Below are 15,306 nucleotides of genomic sequence, written 5' to 3'. Positions count from 1 at the left end.
AACGAGACAGTTGTTGTTAAATTTTGGAAGATATCTTACTATGTAGCATGTTTGAGGTGGGGAAAAAAGGATCATCCCTTAAATTTGGGAGGGGTGGGAACCGTGGGACAATTCAAGCAAAAATTGGCGGCACCGACGGGAGGCAACGTGTAACCAGGATCTTAATTGGACCTTGCTAAGCCGTTGGGGGCGAGACCGTCGCGTCGAATGAGGCGACCCTTGAGATCTTTTTAGATCTCTGTAGTCCATCTTTCAAGCTTCAAGTGAGAGCAAGAGCAACAACAAGAGCAACAGCAGAAGCCGGGCAAGACCGCGTGGCCATCGAATTGACATCAGCCCTAGATGTCTCTGTCATGGTCAGACGCTTTGCCGTCAACTACGAAAGATGAGCGAGGGTTCAGCGGTATTTGGTATCGGGCTTCTAGAGTAGGACGATACTCGCCGAAGCAGAAGCTGCCATGGAGACCAACAACCCCAGCAGCCTCACCTGTACGGGTACCTATCCGTACAAGTGACAAAGTCACATGAATCCACCCTTATTCGTCGGTTCTGAACGCAAGTGAGGCGGGCCCACAAGCTTTTAGTGAAGTACTGAGAGAAAACGTTGTTGTAACGTGCAAACCTGGTAAACGCCATGCTATCATTCGTTCTCGAAGGCACGTTGTAGTGTGGGATAGGTACATGCGTTGGGATCGAATCATGAGCGTTAACGCAGCGCTTCGCCTTCTAGGCTCACCAATTATCCGTTCCGATGCATGATGCATCATGCAACCACGGGGCCCCAACCAAAACAGCCCGCCACTTTTATCACGAAGTTTGGTCAATACAGAGTACTTCTCTCCAACTTTTGGAACTGCTAACATTTGAGGTTTTGACGATCGCAGAGACCCTTACTGATTATTTTACCTTGCACGTACACTTACGTCTGACGAACACTACTATTCGACATCCTCTCATGACTGACGGAAACGACTGTTAGAACCTAATCTTTCACAGCCGAGCAGCCTCCTATGATGAAGATGTGAATGGTCGACATGGAAGGTTGAATCACGGAATGTCAAGGCCCATCGCCTCGGTCCGTCCAAAAGCCTATGTCGCTGATTGGAGTGGAGCGGCTTGGAGTGGAGTGATGAACGGACATGAAGGCTCACGGAGGATCTAAAGGCAGTGGCGAAAAAGGGACGCAGCTACAGAGCTGGTCCTTCGGATGTCGATGCATGAATTTCCCCTCACTTCAGACAGCCAGGGAAGCTGACGGCGACGCCGACAACCGTACGGTCATGATGGTGTGCCACCATCTGCAGCTGTCATGGTAGTGATTGGGCATGATTGGTCGGCCGCGTTCCTGGCGCATCCATTCTCTCGGTGCCATGTCGGTCATGTGACGCTCTGGTGGTGGAGGGGAAAGCGGGTCCTAGGTGGATTTGAGTCCGCATCAGATAGCTGATGCTCTGCGAAATCGATTGTGTTGCGTCATAGAATTGTTGCTTTTCCAATCTGTAACGACTGCCCTCGGAAGACATGCCACTGAGCCTCCTTGCCAGCGCAGTCTATGAGCTTCTTCACAGGTGGACAAAGAAATTTATTTGTGACACCAATGAGGTTATTTTCAAAGACAACGTTCTTACAGCGACGTGTTGAGAAGTGAATACGGAAACCACATCCCACTTACCTATTGTTTGAATCGAAAGTGCCTCTATTGTCAAAAATGGCGCTAAGCTCAGCCCTATCTTTGCGGTGTTCTGGAGTTCTGCAATCAGTACATTCCTTGACAACCATCGTCTCTCCATCGACCATACAAGACTCCAACTGCTGACCTCACCCCATCGAACCGGCTTTCTGTTGTCTTGCAAACACCATCTTTCACGAACAAACCACACGTCTTTCAACAACTATTCATCCTCTCTTACCGCCAAACCGCAACGCTTCACCGTTTCCTACCTCACCAATAGCAAGCCATTCCACCCTTTCAGTACTCACCATGTCGACCGATTACGCCAAGAAGAAGAATGCCGAGCTTGAAGACCTACTCAAAACCCGCTCCCTTCCTCACACCGGCAAAAAGGCTGACCTGATCGCGCGTCTACAACAGTACGACGCGGAGCAAGCCGCCACATCCAATATCGCAACCACCGCTGGAGCCGAAGATGAAATTGACTGGGAGGATGATGTAGCCGCCGCTGAGCCAACTGGTGCCGCAGCAATAGCAGCAGGTGGCCTTGGTCAACCCACTAACCCGACAGCAGTTCCAAATCAGGTCGTGGACACGGACCCCTCGAAAACCAACGACCTGACCGTCGACCCGCCTGCCCCTACCACCGAGGACACTAAAGCCGCCGCCTCGGTCGAGGATGTCAAAGCTACAGAAGCCGACAAGAAAAGATCTCTCCCATCTACCGGTATCAAAGCGACGACCCTAGACGACGAACTGGCCAAGCGTCAAAAACGCGCGGCCCGTTTCGGGAATCAAGAATCGGATGAAGATGCACTCAAAGCAATCGAGCGCGCTAAGAAGTTCGGCACTGGGGACGTGGGGGATAGAGTCGCTGTGAAGGGGCTCGATGAAGCATTACCGGAGCGCGCGGCGAGAGGCCAGAAGAGAGGGCGCGGGGGCGATGATGGGGGGAGGAGGGATGGTCGGGAGAAGCGGAGTAAAGTTCGGGGTGGAGGGAGGAATGGGAGGGAGAGGAGCGGGACGCCGAAGGATGGGGTTAAGAAGGCTGGGAGTGGGTTGAGTGATAAGGATAGGTCGGCGGCGGAGGCGAGGAAGAAGCGTTTTGCTGCTATGGCATGAGAAATGGAGAAAAGCGGGGTGGTGTGGGCGCAGCTTTCAGGGACTATCTTCGTGACTTGCGAAAGATTTCCAGTCGGAAGAGGGAAGTTGTTTGAGCATGCCGTGGGAGCAATCTTTACAAGAAAGGATGGACGGCTACCCAAAAGCACGACAGAGGCCAAGCCGCAGTTTTCGTATGATACCAACAGCATATTTGCCATTGATAAGAATATCTAGAGAAGGTCGACCTTTTCAAGCTGTGCATCAGTGAGGAAACCCTTATAAGAGAAATGCTCATTCCCAATCATCATTATGCATTTGGGAACCTCCACAAGCCCATCCCACGCGACACCGTACATACGCCAGCGCTGACATGATATAAGGGTATCACATCCTCCAGAAGACTCATCGCACAGCACGGTCCGCTTTCGACCTCCCTCCCCACTTTTACAACCTCACTGGTAAACCGGGACACCATATCCACCACCACTGGCTCCGCCCATCAACATGCTTCCCTGCCCTCCCAGCTGCATCTGCTGTGCCTGCTGTGCCTGCTGTTGCCTCAATTGTGGAAGGTCTCTGAACCACAAATGACTCAATGCCTCCAACGCACCAATCCTCATCTCCGGCCTCAGCTGCAACATCCTCGAGATCAGATCCAGCCCCATCTGATCAATTTGGGGAAGAAACATGCGCAAATCTTGCGTCGCATAGACGTGAAAGTTGGATTTGTATTCGGGAAATTGGCTGATGCCAGGCCAACTGCGCTCTGATGGCGTACCCATTATGCGGAAAATCTTCTGCAGTTGGTCTTCGTTTGTGGTACCGGGGAATAAGGGGCGTCCAGTGTACATTTCGGCCATGATGCAGCCGGCGGACCAGATGTCGATGCTGGTGTTGTAGGTGCGGGAGCCGAGGAGAACGTCTGGGGCGCGGTACCAGAGAGTGACTACTTCATTGGAGAAGGTATTGACTGGAATGCCGAAAGCTCTGGCCAGACCGAAGTCTGCAAGCTTGAGTTGGCCCTTGTTGTTGATGAGGAGATTCTGAGGCTTTAAATCTCGATGTAGTACACGATTTTCGTGGCAAAAAGCAATGCCTTGGAGGAGCTGGTGCATGAAGGATTTGATGGTGATGTAGTCCAATTGGCCGCCGGAGCCGCGGGAGTCCATGTACTTCTTAAGGTCCTTGTCCATGTATTCGAATACGAGCATGAGCTTATTCTCGGTATGTATGACATCGTGTAATGAGACAATGTTGTCATGTTTGAGCTCTTTCATGAGCGAAATTTCGCGGATGGCGGTGCTGGGAGTGCCTTCTTCGCTATCTAGGTGGATCTCTTTGAGAGCAACGAGCTCGCCTGTCTGGCGGTTACGTCCTTTGAAGACCTGACGGTCTGAATGAGCGAGTTTGTGCAACAGCAGAGTGATAGCCTTACTGTTGCATATGTCCCCTCACCCAGCTATGGAATTCGTCAGCGCGTGGCCCAATTCAGATGTTGACATGGCATACCTTTTCCAGCTGCTGGAAGGAGCTGGGATGTCTCTTATCCATGGCTTGACTCCCGGGTAGCTGTTCAGGTTTCTGCCTTTTTACAGTTCTCTCGTAATTTAGGACGTCGCTCGGAGCTACAAGCTGGTCGGTGATTTGACGCTTCAGGTTGTTGCGTGAGGACTGATGGGTAAGAGGCAGATTTATATTTCTTGCGCAAGAAGTACCTCCGCTTGGATCCATGTGGTTGGATTGAACTGGAGCCAATCACATTATTTTAACGCTCTGCCGGGTTACAAGAGTGAGGATCTATCTATAGACGCAAAGACTGGACAGCGAATGGTTCAAAGATGTTGTAATTCAAAGTGAGGGACACGAAACTGACTTGAGATGACCATTTATGTTGAAATGATTCCTCAAATAATAGATGTGTTTCGCTGGGATTTCTACAGGGCGGTCTTGCCTTCCCACCTGCGTCCTGTCTCAAGAGAAGTTCAGAATACGTCTAAATTCTGTCCTTGCCTAACTATAACATGTGTGTTGATCTTGCATCTAAATCATAGTTTGATTGTTTTCCGGGTTGCACTCATTCCATATCCTATATCGTACGAGTACATCACCAATACAACCTGCAGTATAAACTATTCGAACGATTTTCCCTGTCCTCGTGCCCATCATTTTTACAGCTCGAAGCTCCCGTCAAGCCCATCTAATCCTACCAAGCCATCCATTGCTAACCCATGAAACTCTGCCCCTATGTCACAGCTGCTCAGTTCCTCACCACTCGTGAGGTCTTCTTCAGAAAAGCTCACACGGCCTTGCGAAGCGTCTGGCTGGTCGCCCATATTGGAAGGCATAGCCCAAATGTTGGAACACCAACCAAAATCGTCAGAAGGAGGTGGCGAGACGTACGACGAGAAAACATCTTCGGAAGGAAAGTGGCTGTCCAATGGAGGCTGCATTTGCTGGTTTGAAAGGTCAGACATCCTGAACTGCCGACTTGAGCCCGGAGACAAGTTCTTCGGGCTTGGTGCAGGATTATTGAAAGAAAGGTAATCGAGGTTCGGTGGATCTGGGGAAGGATCCTGGCCCGGAGATTGTGAGATGCTGATGTGCTGCGAATATCCATTTTGAGGATTTGGGTCAGATACTACTGACGAGACGCTATTTTGACTGGTGCTACGATCATAACCCGAGAGCTGCCCGGTTGACAGGGTTGGAGCAGTAAAACGACGCCCGCTGCTGCTCTCTCGTTTCACAACCGGCGCGTTCCACGTTGAAAAGCGTGAAGCTATGGTTTGAAGTTTGCGAGCTGACTTCGAAGACTCCTTTGGAGCCGCCATGTTTTCCTCTGATTTTCGTCGTCCTGCAGTGGCGTCTGAGCCTCGGGCATCCTTAGAAAATCTTTCAACGCTGATGATTGCGGAGGCAACTTTCTTGAGTTCAGCCGCACCGATTGCTGCATTGCGCTCAAGTATCCCGATAACAGAGCACAGGAGTCTTTGGCTGTCCTGAATTAATTTGCCTCTGCGATCAAGGTTAAGGCCCTGAAAGAGCAGGCCAAATCCTGCGAGAAGCAACAGCTCGTTTTTGTTGAGACAGAATGAAAAGCTCATCCTCCGTTCTTCAAGCAACTGAACGATCTGAATAATGTGTTTGCTGGATTGTGCAAGAGCGACGACTGAGGGTGAAGCCTTGTTACCCAGGCTAGAACCTACTGCCGGCCGATGGATGAGAGTGCGAATGTAATGATAGGCGAGAGACTAGTACGGTCAGTCAGCAATGACTCTTGTGCATTGGCGTGGTGCAATATACCAATAGAGGCGATCTACTACCAACAACGTTGGTACTGGGTTTGTCCTGAACGAAGTGTAGTCGAAGATGAGGTGGAAGGCTTCCAAGCCAAGCGTCGAGCTCATCGTTCAGTGCGCCAATCTTCTGAAGGGACAAGTCATGCGATGAAGCTGCAGGGTAATTTTCTTCCAAAACCTTGGACATAACACGCGCTACACGGAAGAGGGCTAGGGCGCTGGACACTCTTGTAAATTCGCCTGGCAACGTTGACTGGAAACCTCGCTCGGAGACATGTTCATCGTCGACATCGGCAGGGTACTCTGCATGAATGTCGCTTTCATTGAACAGCTTCGGGAGCCCGAGCAGGGCAGCCGAAAAGCTACAGCGACTTAGTATTACGGCGTGGGACTCGACGTTGATTCAACTCACCAGTCCAGTGTATACAGAGTCCAGAATACTTTCTTCCTTATTTCACTAGTCAACGCGCCCATAGAAAAGCGCTTCTGACTCTGGTGAAGCCCAAGGCGATGTGAGAGGCTTATTGCAATGCCCTTGTAGTGCAAAAGTTTGTTGTAATCGGCCTTTGCAATACAGTAGATCTGGACGAGGGCAAGGCACTGTAAAGTAGGCAAAGTGTTTTCTGCTAGTACAGCGTCCAAAGCCGCCTGCCATTGCTGCTCAAACCCTTGAGCATTCTCTTTGTTCCACTAATTGAACATTAGCATTTATTAGGTAGACCTGCAAGTCTTCCGTGGTGCGTACTTCGGAAGACAGAGCTGCGATACCGAAAATGAGGTTCAACTGCGCAAGAGAATGGTTGTCCTTGACGCCTTCAGGTTCGTTCACGTAATCGGCATACGCTTTCAACACAGTCGGCCGATGCACAACAGGAAAGAGAGGAGCCCATTCCTGGAAAAAGATGTTGATCATTTGATCTGAGACCATACGGGAAGGGACTCTCGGTGCGATGTAGGTAGAAGATCTCTGTGTGGAAGGGCTGTCTTTCTTCCTTATCGCGAAGCACGCTTCTGTCTTGAACTCGCTGCATGGCCTTCCGGACTCCTGAAATTTGGCTTTGAAAGTGTCTGCGGGAATCAGTGAAGCGCACGCCATGCTGAGCACGAGGGCTGCCCACCAACAAAGGATCTCCCGCTTGATGCACCCATGAAATAGGAGTCCGATTCGTCGCCATCGAGCAGGCAGGGCGACTGCTGGACCCTGAAGGTATGCTCTTTCCGGGCACTCTTGACGTCCTCCTTCACATCGGGCAGACTGGGCGAGGTTGAGGGCGTGCTTGACGGGCGTCTGAGTGACGGCGAATTGGAATGAACCCTCGACAGTATATCAATCTTTTCATCCTTCTCGTCGAGTAAATCCTTCAATTCTGTGGCTTCGGTTTCGAGAGCGCGTACTCTTTCTTCCAAAGATTCGGTGTATCCTCTGGGGAATGCACGGCGACTAAGCTTGTCACTTGTTTTGCAAGCGAATCCGACATTGGCACACTGTGAGCAGCATGGTGTAATGCCATCACATCGGATCTTCTTGCTGCGGCATCTGTCGCACGCCTGAGCGATTCTACTCTGCGCACTTGTGCCCACCTTGATCACCTTCATCGGGAGGATGCCAGGCATGATAGCTATATATCCGTTCGTCCGGGGTTTGTAATCTGATATACAAGAGATTGGTCTGAGTGTTAGGTGAACACATTGATAGACAAGGGTACTGGAGGTTTCACAATGCTGTGGGGGGGATTGAAGGAAAGAAGAGGATTGGAGGGTTGACAAATAATCTTACTTTACTCTAACATTATTGTTACAGCTGTGGGGTCAGGACTATGAGGTCAAGCTGATGCTCACACGGTGATTGGTAAGATTACCCTTAGATGTCCCAGGACACACACACTTTCGGGCATTGGCACTCGTAGGGTCAAATCTAATCTTTTTCCATTCAATTCTTCTGCCATGTCATTGGTTGCTTTGGATGCGACGTTCCTTTTTCTTTCCCCTTCCCCTTCCCCTTCCGCCTTCTTCGCTGCTATCTCCGACCGTATGATGCGATTGTCCGAAATCGGGTTTTGACTTCTAGCTTGGTGGTATCGGTGGCTTTCTTGGCGCCACACTTAGCTCAATCTGAATCGACTGTGAAATGCGGGGAATATGCCAGCCAATCACATTCTCAGCCGTCCAAAATCTAGAATATGGCAGACCTGCTCCGTACTTTCCCCCAAGCAACCTAGGTATCTTATCAGAGGACCTATTCGGAGAAGCTTGCGATGAGATCAAAGCAACCATCATTACCGAGTATTACCCTATTATTATTTTCTCATCTAGGAAAACGACGTTTCGCTTCACATTGCCATGTTGCACTGGCCCTGTGTCGCAATTCTCTCTCTGACGGCTAGAGATCTTTCGCTCTCCAGCGAGTGGTGTAGCAAAATGCTGCTGCGGCGTCTAGCCAGTGCCGTCAATCAAAAAGCTTTTCAGCATGTTCCCAACAAGGTCGCTATGTCCTCGACCGTTGCTTTAAGAAAAGTCGTCTTCGGACACGCCCGGATTCGAGGCCATCGTGGCGCCAAGATACTGCTGGACGACTGGTGAATCGAGTATTTGAGATTTCTGGTCATCACCACGTTAGTGAAGAAGCTGTGCTTTTCCCCGGCAGAGTCTCCACATACCTTGGTCTCAAAATCCCCGTAAGCGTGCAGCAATAAGATCTCTTCCAAATGTCGCAATTGCATTGCGTTCGCACGAATGTCATTATCAACCTCCCCAATGATCAATAGCTCGTCGACGGAGTTCTTGCTGCCCTCGAGCCTGAAGAGCTGCTGTTCGACGCGGTTCTGACAAGTAATGATTGCTCGTAATGCAAACACATCCCACAATGGTTCCAATTTCAGCAGCTTAACTAGATTTGACATGTCCGTTATCTCTTTATCTTTCCAGGAAGCCTGCAGCTCCCTTTCACCATCGTTCTTCTGCAATAATTTGATTTCGAGACCATCCTCTTCGTTAACACAAAGCAGCCATACAAAGGAGGACTCCCAATCTGTAGAGTCACCGCGAAGAAAAAGACGAAAGCCTGGTGCTGATTGAGCAACGGCTTTCTTCGCGAGCTTCAAAGGGTCATCATCTGGGATGCTAAGGTCCAGGAAAAGCTCTCGGGCGGACTTCACAGTCGATTCAATGAAGCCATAGGAGAACAGCATCTCGCAGGCACCTTTCTCGTCTCCATACGTGATTGTAACCTCGTCATTCGGAGCCAAGTCCTTACCTTCTCGAAGGACAAGAATGGCATTGCCGTCGCCGTCGGTCTCATACAGGGCACTGGTACTGCCGCCCGAAGCATGGTTCGCCATATCAATGCATGGGACCATAGAATGTCCGGTACCAGGCAAGTCTAAAGCCCGAGATCTATACATTGCATCGACCGTTTTCCAGTCATCGAGCGTCAATGTGCCACTGGCTGCGTCCCACCAGCATTCCTGACACCAGTCGATTGACGACGTCTTCTCTTTCAGAAGAGTAATTTCACGATCCAAGCCATTCAATTTAGCACTTACAGCCGCTTCAAGAGAAGTTCCTGTAACTATCGCTCGTTCGCTCTCATTCCAAGTTGTGGGCAAGGGGACCCTGAGTGGAAGAAATTTCACGTATTCGCTGAACGGATTGGAGACTCCTATGCTGCCTCCAGTGGCACCGTTGGTCACTTGCAGGAGCAAGAATATCAGGATGGCTCCCCTTGCTGTCTGACACCCATTAGTCTACGTCCAGAGCCTCTGTATCTTTTATCGAGGCTTTTAGGCCAATTACCCTTGAGTAATCTCCGGTAGCTTCGAGGACCTGGCGTAGATGCTTGTCTGATTTCGCGTACACCCATACATTTTCAAGAGACAGGACGAGGTCATTCGGGATTGTCATGAGCAACGGGTTGTCTATTGATCTCTCAGCGGTCATGACCAAGCCTGAACCCTTATCTCCTTGCGAAGCCATGATCTTAACGCCATTGAACTCGACATTGTTCAATCGAGCCCAAGCACCCAATTGATCAATGGGCAATGTCTGTCGATGCATGACCCAATATCTAAACAAAAGTAAGTCTAGCAAAGGAACATGGATGCAGCAAATAAGCCTAAATCAAGTGGATAAACCTCGGTACCGGCATGGCTTTTTTAATTTGCTGATGACGGCATCAGCTTGTGTCTAAATGTGCGCTTCACTCGTGCTCTTGTAGATATCCATGATACTCAATTAAACGTCTCCAAACTCCTCTCAATTGACAATAATTTGCTCAAACGACCTGGATATGTCTATACTCCGTACCTCCGTTCGTACCCGGACGCTTCTACCCAGGACTTTCCGCACCACCCCTCGATCCCTCCCTTTCCTCACCCAATATCGCTTCGCCTCTGGCACATCCGATTGGTCGGGCCGTCAGCCTCAAGAGCACGTTCAAAACCGAAGCGACGAGCTGGATGTCCAATCGGGGGCATCGCAATCAGGGAAAAGAGAAAGAGTTGCTGACAACGAGAGCGTGAGTCAGGGTACGTCGGAGAAAGATTCAGGGAACCAGAATGAGCAAGCCCAGAAAGATCATCCAGAGGCACCAGGGCCAGTGATTGGCATGAATGATGAGAGGGGTCAAGTAAGTCTACGATCCAAGGGAGCAGGGCTGTCAGTTAGTTTCGAGGAGTGTGCTGACCACTGTGTAGAAGGGCCATAAGGATTAAACCAAAGCGGCAAGAGTTTTACTATGGCTTTATGGGCGGCTGTGCTTGCATTGTGTTGCATACATTGGCGTCTGTGACATTTGGGCGTCATGGAAAGAGCATTCGATTGAGGTGCACAATTGAGACATCTTTGCCTGTCTAGGGTCTTTCAGCGTGTATTCAGAGCAGCCTAGAATTACAGCGACTGTTCGGCTTGCAAACTTGTCGTAGTCTTCGTATTAGAACGAGGTAGAAATGCTGTCGTATGAGACCCGTGGTGCAGCCCTACCAAGCGCGATCACCAGGTATCGCTCCAGCATTCCAAAAATTTCGAAATCACCGCATACTACTCTACTCTACTGGTGTAACGTAATGGGTTCTTGAAGAGAACAATGCCTCGAGACCCACTCATAGGTCTGGTCGGGAAGCCGTCATCTGGCAAATCGACCACTTTGAATAGGTATATCGATTCTCAGTCCCAACATCGAAGTCATGTTCTGATCGCTTGTGCTCAAACTTAGCCTTACAGACGCCAGCTCCAAAGTCGGCAAGTCTACAGAAAACCGTGCGTTCGACCAAGGCCTTGACTGACTAGGAGCTGCAGGAAACTTTCCGTAAGACATTTGCCTTCCAAAGAAAAAGAGCACATACTCATCCCGCCCAGGTTCACTACAATAGACCCTCAGCGAGCCATTGGATACCTTCAAATATCCTGTGCTTGCGCCCGACATGGCGTTTCCGATCGCTGCAAGCCCAACTATGGTGCTTGCGTGCAAGGAAAGCGTTCTGTACCAATCGAGCTCCTAGATGTCGCTGGATTAGTGCCCGGCGCACATGAAGGAAAAGGGCTCGGCAACAAATTTCTAGACGATCTGAGACATGCAGATGCCTTGGTGCATGTTGTTGATGTCAGTGGGACCACAGATGCAGAAGGTAGGGTTGCATCCAGGCCGGGATCTGATAAGGGAGCTAGGACGGCTGATGCGCCTTGTGCTCAGGAAAGGCAACCAGAGGATACGATCCGTCACAGGATATCGTGTGGCTTAGATCGGAAATTGTAAGATGGATAGAAGGGAATCTGATGGAGAAGTGGTGAGTGTCGGAGCCTCAAAGCCTCTTATTACCGAAGCTAATGGTCACCCAGGGGCTCTATCAAACGTCGTCATGTTGCCATAAGTAAGCAACAACAGCTGCTGGCATTTCTGTCTTGCTGAATATCGAAGAGGCGAACCCTGTCGACACACTACAGAACCAATTTTCTGGGTACGGGAGCACATCGCAAACAGTGGCCCGCACGCTGGACCACTTAAAACTCAAGGAGCCTCTTGAACATTGGTCACCTGAGACCATAAGCTCTGTCGTTAACGCTTTCACCGATGAAAAATTCCCTACCGTCTTCGCCTTGAACAAAATCGACCACCCAGACGCTGACAAGAACATATCGAGGATTGCAAAGATGCAAGATCCGCAATCTATAGTCCTGTGCTCGGCCATATCAGAGGTTTTCCTGAGAAAGCTGGCAAAGCAGGGCTTTGTGCGTTACGTCGAAGGCAGCGAATTTGTGGACACGAGGGAAGATCTCCTAGAAATGGGAGAGGCAGATGGGGGTGGACTGAAAGAATTGGATGAGAAGCTGAAAACCAGGATTGAGAATCTGAAAGATATGGTGCTGTACAGATTTGGTTCCACGGGCGTTGTGCAAGTGCTGTCACGAGCAGCGGAGCTTCTAGGTCTGGTACCTGTCTTCCCTGTCAGGAATATACATGGGTTCGGATCAGGGGCTGGGAGCAATTTCGTATTCAGGGATTGCGTCTTAGTCAAGAAAGGCACAACTGTGAGGGACTGCGCAAGGAAGGTCATGGGAGACGCGCCGTTGGCGTACGTGGAGGGCGCTGAAGGGGTGAGGGTCTCCGAGGATGAGATCGTGGAAGTAGGCAAGAACGATGTCAGTTGCAGGATAGGAAGCACATTGTCAAGAGCTAACGTGCGAGATACAGGTCTTGTCCTTCAAGGTCGGTCGATGACAACAGAGGTTGCCCAATTTTGAGATGCGGCCCTGCTGAAGACCATGAGGCGTCATGGCGTCATGCAAGTCATTACATTGGACCTTGCGTCGACCACAATTCAATGGTCCAGAACAACGTGCTCGCCTGTTTCCGTGGACTAATTATGCTACTTTACAGGATTGACAACAGACTCAATGTTTTCTCATAAATCCTTTCTGGCATACAACCTCATCGATAGGCTCAATCACTGCAATGTGCTTTGATATGTCTTTTGTCATTCATCCTCCTGAGCCTGTCAGCTTTTGTAGGTTTGAAGATCTGCTTACGAATCAACTCCCGTGCTGCTGATGAAACTTTTATTTACCCTTGTTGGCCGACCAAAATTCAGGGGACACTGCTCAGCCATATCGATAACTTGCGCATTTATATCAGAGGTTCCGACAAGCGATATGGCAACAGGCAGGTGCTCGACGCGTTTATCGACGCGTGAGTTGAACGGGACTTGACCAAACATGTCTCGTTCGTTAGTGTTAAATACCTTTAGTCTTGAAGCCAGCAGAACTTACTGGGCAATGTCAGCTCGAGAACTCCTGCTGTCAGACCGAGGCAAGAGCTAGTGAGCCCTTTTTGTGGAGTGGAGGGGACATTAGGTGCACTATCTCGGTCAGATCATTCGAGTGTTTCGATCACCATATAGCGTGTTGCTCGTCCGGTCTAAGATTATTGGTAGAAAATGACCGATAAATCTTTCAGATCGAGCCTTGATCTACAATTTCACATAGGGCTTTTGAGAGGCAGAATTCACACTTTCATGTTCTTTTGCTGCAGACGGCGAACCCACATCATATACTCGTATTTACAGAGGGTGGCGCGGGCAAGTATAGTATCTCTTGACCCGTTTACCTAGTTACGCCAACGCAAACAATACCGGTAATCCACAGTTCATCCTCAAGAATTGATGATACCTTCCCGCACGCTTTAATCAAAACAAAATGACAGTGTAAACACCACTAGACTCCAAAAGGGGCATATGGCGCAGACGCTCCATCAGGAGGCTCAAAACGTCAAGGCGATCCCCTTATCCCTAGACTTACGGAGTTTATTCGCGCCCTTCTTATTTCCAGGTTTATGCCCTTTCGAATCGTTTCTAGGCTTACGAAGAACATTCCCCTTTTTCGAGCGCAAATAGTCCTTTCGCCATACCTTCTTGTCGTGTTTGAGCGTCTGGTTCTGTGCCTCGGCAGCTGCACTCTGAGCACGAAGGACTTGTGCTTCGACCGCAGAGGATTGCATTGAACGTTGAGAAGCCGTCAAAGGAGTCATTCCAGTACCAGCCAAAGCCGTCGTGAAATGATTGGCGGCGCGGAGGTCCCAGACATGAGACAGCGGGCGCGGAGGGGATGCGTCCGGGAAAACACAACGCTTGAGTTTGTCGTAGACCGCGTGCATTGTGAGTATTTTGTGACTGGGAAGAGATTCTATGCTGGTATAGGGCAGACAGTAATAAAAAGTTATGTGATAAGAAGCAGATATATAGAAAGCGGTGTATGGGAAGACTGCTTTGTTCTCGACACTGTAAAGACAATGTCCAGTCAACAATGCATTGTTTGGCTTCGTTCTCGACGAAGGGATATCATTAGCTCATCCGTGCATCATGGTACCTGAATGGTGAGTTCGTGAAAAGAAGAGCCACATCCGCCATGAGATCTGTTGCGTTTTCCGGAATATATGGTACGAATCCTAGGGTGCACTGATGATGAAGATGGCGAACGATAGAGAGAAGGCCACTGACGAAGCAAGGAAATATAGGGCAAACAGCCAGAAGTCCTAGAGAAAGCATTCGCTGTCAAAGGAAAGATGACAATACTTGGCTTCAGGGAAGGTCACTATGGTGGAGAGCCAACCCAAGAGGAAACGAAAACAGTATGTTGCACTCTCGTTGGTATTGTTAGCAGTGCAAAGTCTTCTTTCTTCGTACCGTTGCTGAATGCCAAGTAGAATACAAAGCACTGCTCGTCTCGTCTAATTATTCTCCTGTAGCGAGACAAGTACTGAGATGCTCGCTACATTACCCACCTTTTCCTCATGTCTGGCACCGCAGTGAAGACGTTTGATCTCAGGATTGACATCGAGGCTCAGTGAGAATTATTAGGATCAAACTTGACATCCGTGAGTCCTCCTAAGATAGGATAGCAAAGGAGGCTTGGTTGGGCCTATCCCTGCTCAGACTCCCCTGCTCAGACTCCCCTAACATACGGTACAGCAATCCATACATGCAACCCAGCTTCATCAAAGATTCAAGTGTACTGGTCTGCAGGAGGAGCTTGTTGACCCCTAGCTGGGCGATTATAATTATCTTTCAGGCAGACACTTGGAGAAACCGAATTCGCGGAAACACAGGGTAATCTTCGAGACACACCGTCTAACCACCAATTCAAGTGTCTATGCTTCGGAAGGGTCAGCCTGAAATGGAGGCACACCCCCTAACATACATAATAAATCAATCAGAGAACCCAATCTTACAAAGGAGGAGAAGG

General features: G+C 49.7%; 7 protein-coding genes across 7 annotated transcripts; 3 read left to right on the top strand and 4 right to left on the bottom strand.

Moving 5' to 3' along the window:
• Window positions 1–1,981: 1,981 nt before the first annotated feature.
• HO173_001126 (uncharacterized protein) lies at window positions 1,982–2,794 on the top strand (the record flags this gene model as incomplete). The annotated part of the gene is made up of 1 exon (XM_037303070.1): window positions 1,982–2,794. One exon carries the CDS (start codon window positions 1,982–1,984, stop codon window positions 2,792–2,794), a length of 813 nt encoding a protein of 270 aa, XP_037169717.1.
• Window positions 2,795–3,228: 434 nt separating this feature from the next.
• Window positions 3,229–4,507, bottom strand: HO173_001125 (uncharacterized protein; the record flags this gene model as incomplete). The annotated part of the gene is made up of 3 exons (XM_037303069.1): window positions 3,229–4,161; window positions 4,212–4,235; window positions 4,286–4,507. 3 exons carry the CDS (start codon window positions 4,505–4,507, stop codon window positions 3,229–3,231), a joined length of 1,179 nt encoding a protein of 392 aa, XP_037169716.1.
• A 437-nt stretch (window positions 4,508–4,944) lies between these two features.
• HO173_001124 (uncharacterized protein) lies at window positions 4,945–7,689 on the bottom strand (the record flags this gene model as incomplete). The annotated part of the gene is made up of 5 exons (XM_037303068.1): window positions 4,945–6,027; window positions 6,080–6,437; window positions 6,488–6,765; window positions 6,821–7,143; window positions 7,194–7,689. The coding sequence occupies 5 exons, from the start codon at window positions 7,687–7,689 to the stop codon at window positions 4,945–4,947; spliced, it is 2,538 nt and encodes an 845-aa protein (XP_037169715.1).
• An 891-nt stretch (window positions 7,690–8,580) lies between these two features.
• HO173_001123 (uncharacterized protein) lies at window positions 8,581–10,128 on the bottom strand (the record flags this gene model as incomplete). Its single annotated transcript, XM_037303067.1, has 3 exons — window positions 8,581–8,673; window positions 8,733–9,803; window positions 9,868–10,128. 3 exons carry the CDS (start codon window positions 10,126–10,128, stop codon window positions 8,581–8,583), a joined length of 1,425 nt encoding a protein of 474 aa, XP_037169714.1.
• A 232-nt stretch (window positions 10,129–10,360) lies between these two features.
• Window positions 10,361–10,784, top strand: HO173_001122 (uncharacterized protein; the record flags this gene model as incomplete). Its single annotated transcript, XM_037303066.1, has 2 exons — window positions 10,361–10,699; window positions 10,767–10,784. 2 exons carry the CDS (start codon window positions 10,361–10,363, stop codon window positions 10,782–10,784), a joined length of 357 nt encoding a protein of 118 aa, XP_037169713.1.
• Window positions 10,785–11,155: 371 nt separating this feature from the next.
• On the top strand, window positions 11,156–12,787 carry HO173_001121 (uncharacterized protein; the record flags this gene model as incomplete). Its single annotated transcript, XM_037303065.1, has 6 exons — window positions 11,156–11,223; window positions 11,428–11,696; window positions 11,762–11,855; window positions 11,908–11,939; window positions 11,987–12,708; window positions 12,761–12,787. The coding sequence occupies 6 exons, from the start codon at window positions 11,156–11,158 to the stop codon at window positions 12,785–12,787; spliced, it is 1,212 nt and encodes a 403-aa protein (XP_037169712.1).
• Window positions 12,788–13,825: 1,038 nt separating this feature from the next.
• HO173_001120 (uncharacterized protein) lies at window positions 13,826–14,218 on the bottom strand (the record flags this gene model as incomplete). The annotated part of the gene is made up of 1 exon (XM_037303064.1): window positions 13,826–14,218. One exon carries the CDS (start codon window positions 14,216–14,218, stop codon window positions 13,826–13,828), a length of 393 nt encoding a protein of 130 aa, XP_037169711.1.
• Between the last annotated feature and the right edge of the window lie 1,088 nt (window positions 14,219–15,306).

This window comes from Letharia columbiana (genome assembly GCF_014066305.1).
Source record: "Letharia columbiana isolate WasteWater2 chromosome Unknown Sc0000002_s0, whole genome shotgun sequence".
NCBI lineage: Eukaryota > Fungi > Ascomycota > Lecanoromycetes > Lecanorales > Parmeliaceae > Letharia > Letharia columbiana.
This window is presented reverse-complemented; position numbering and strand designations above follow the sequence as displayed.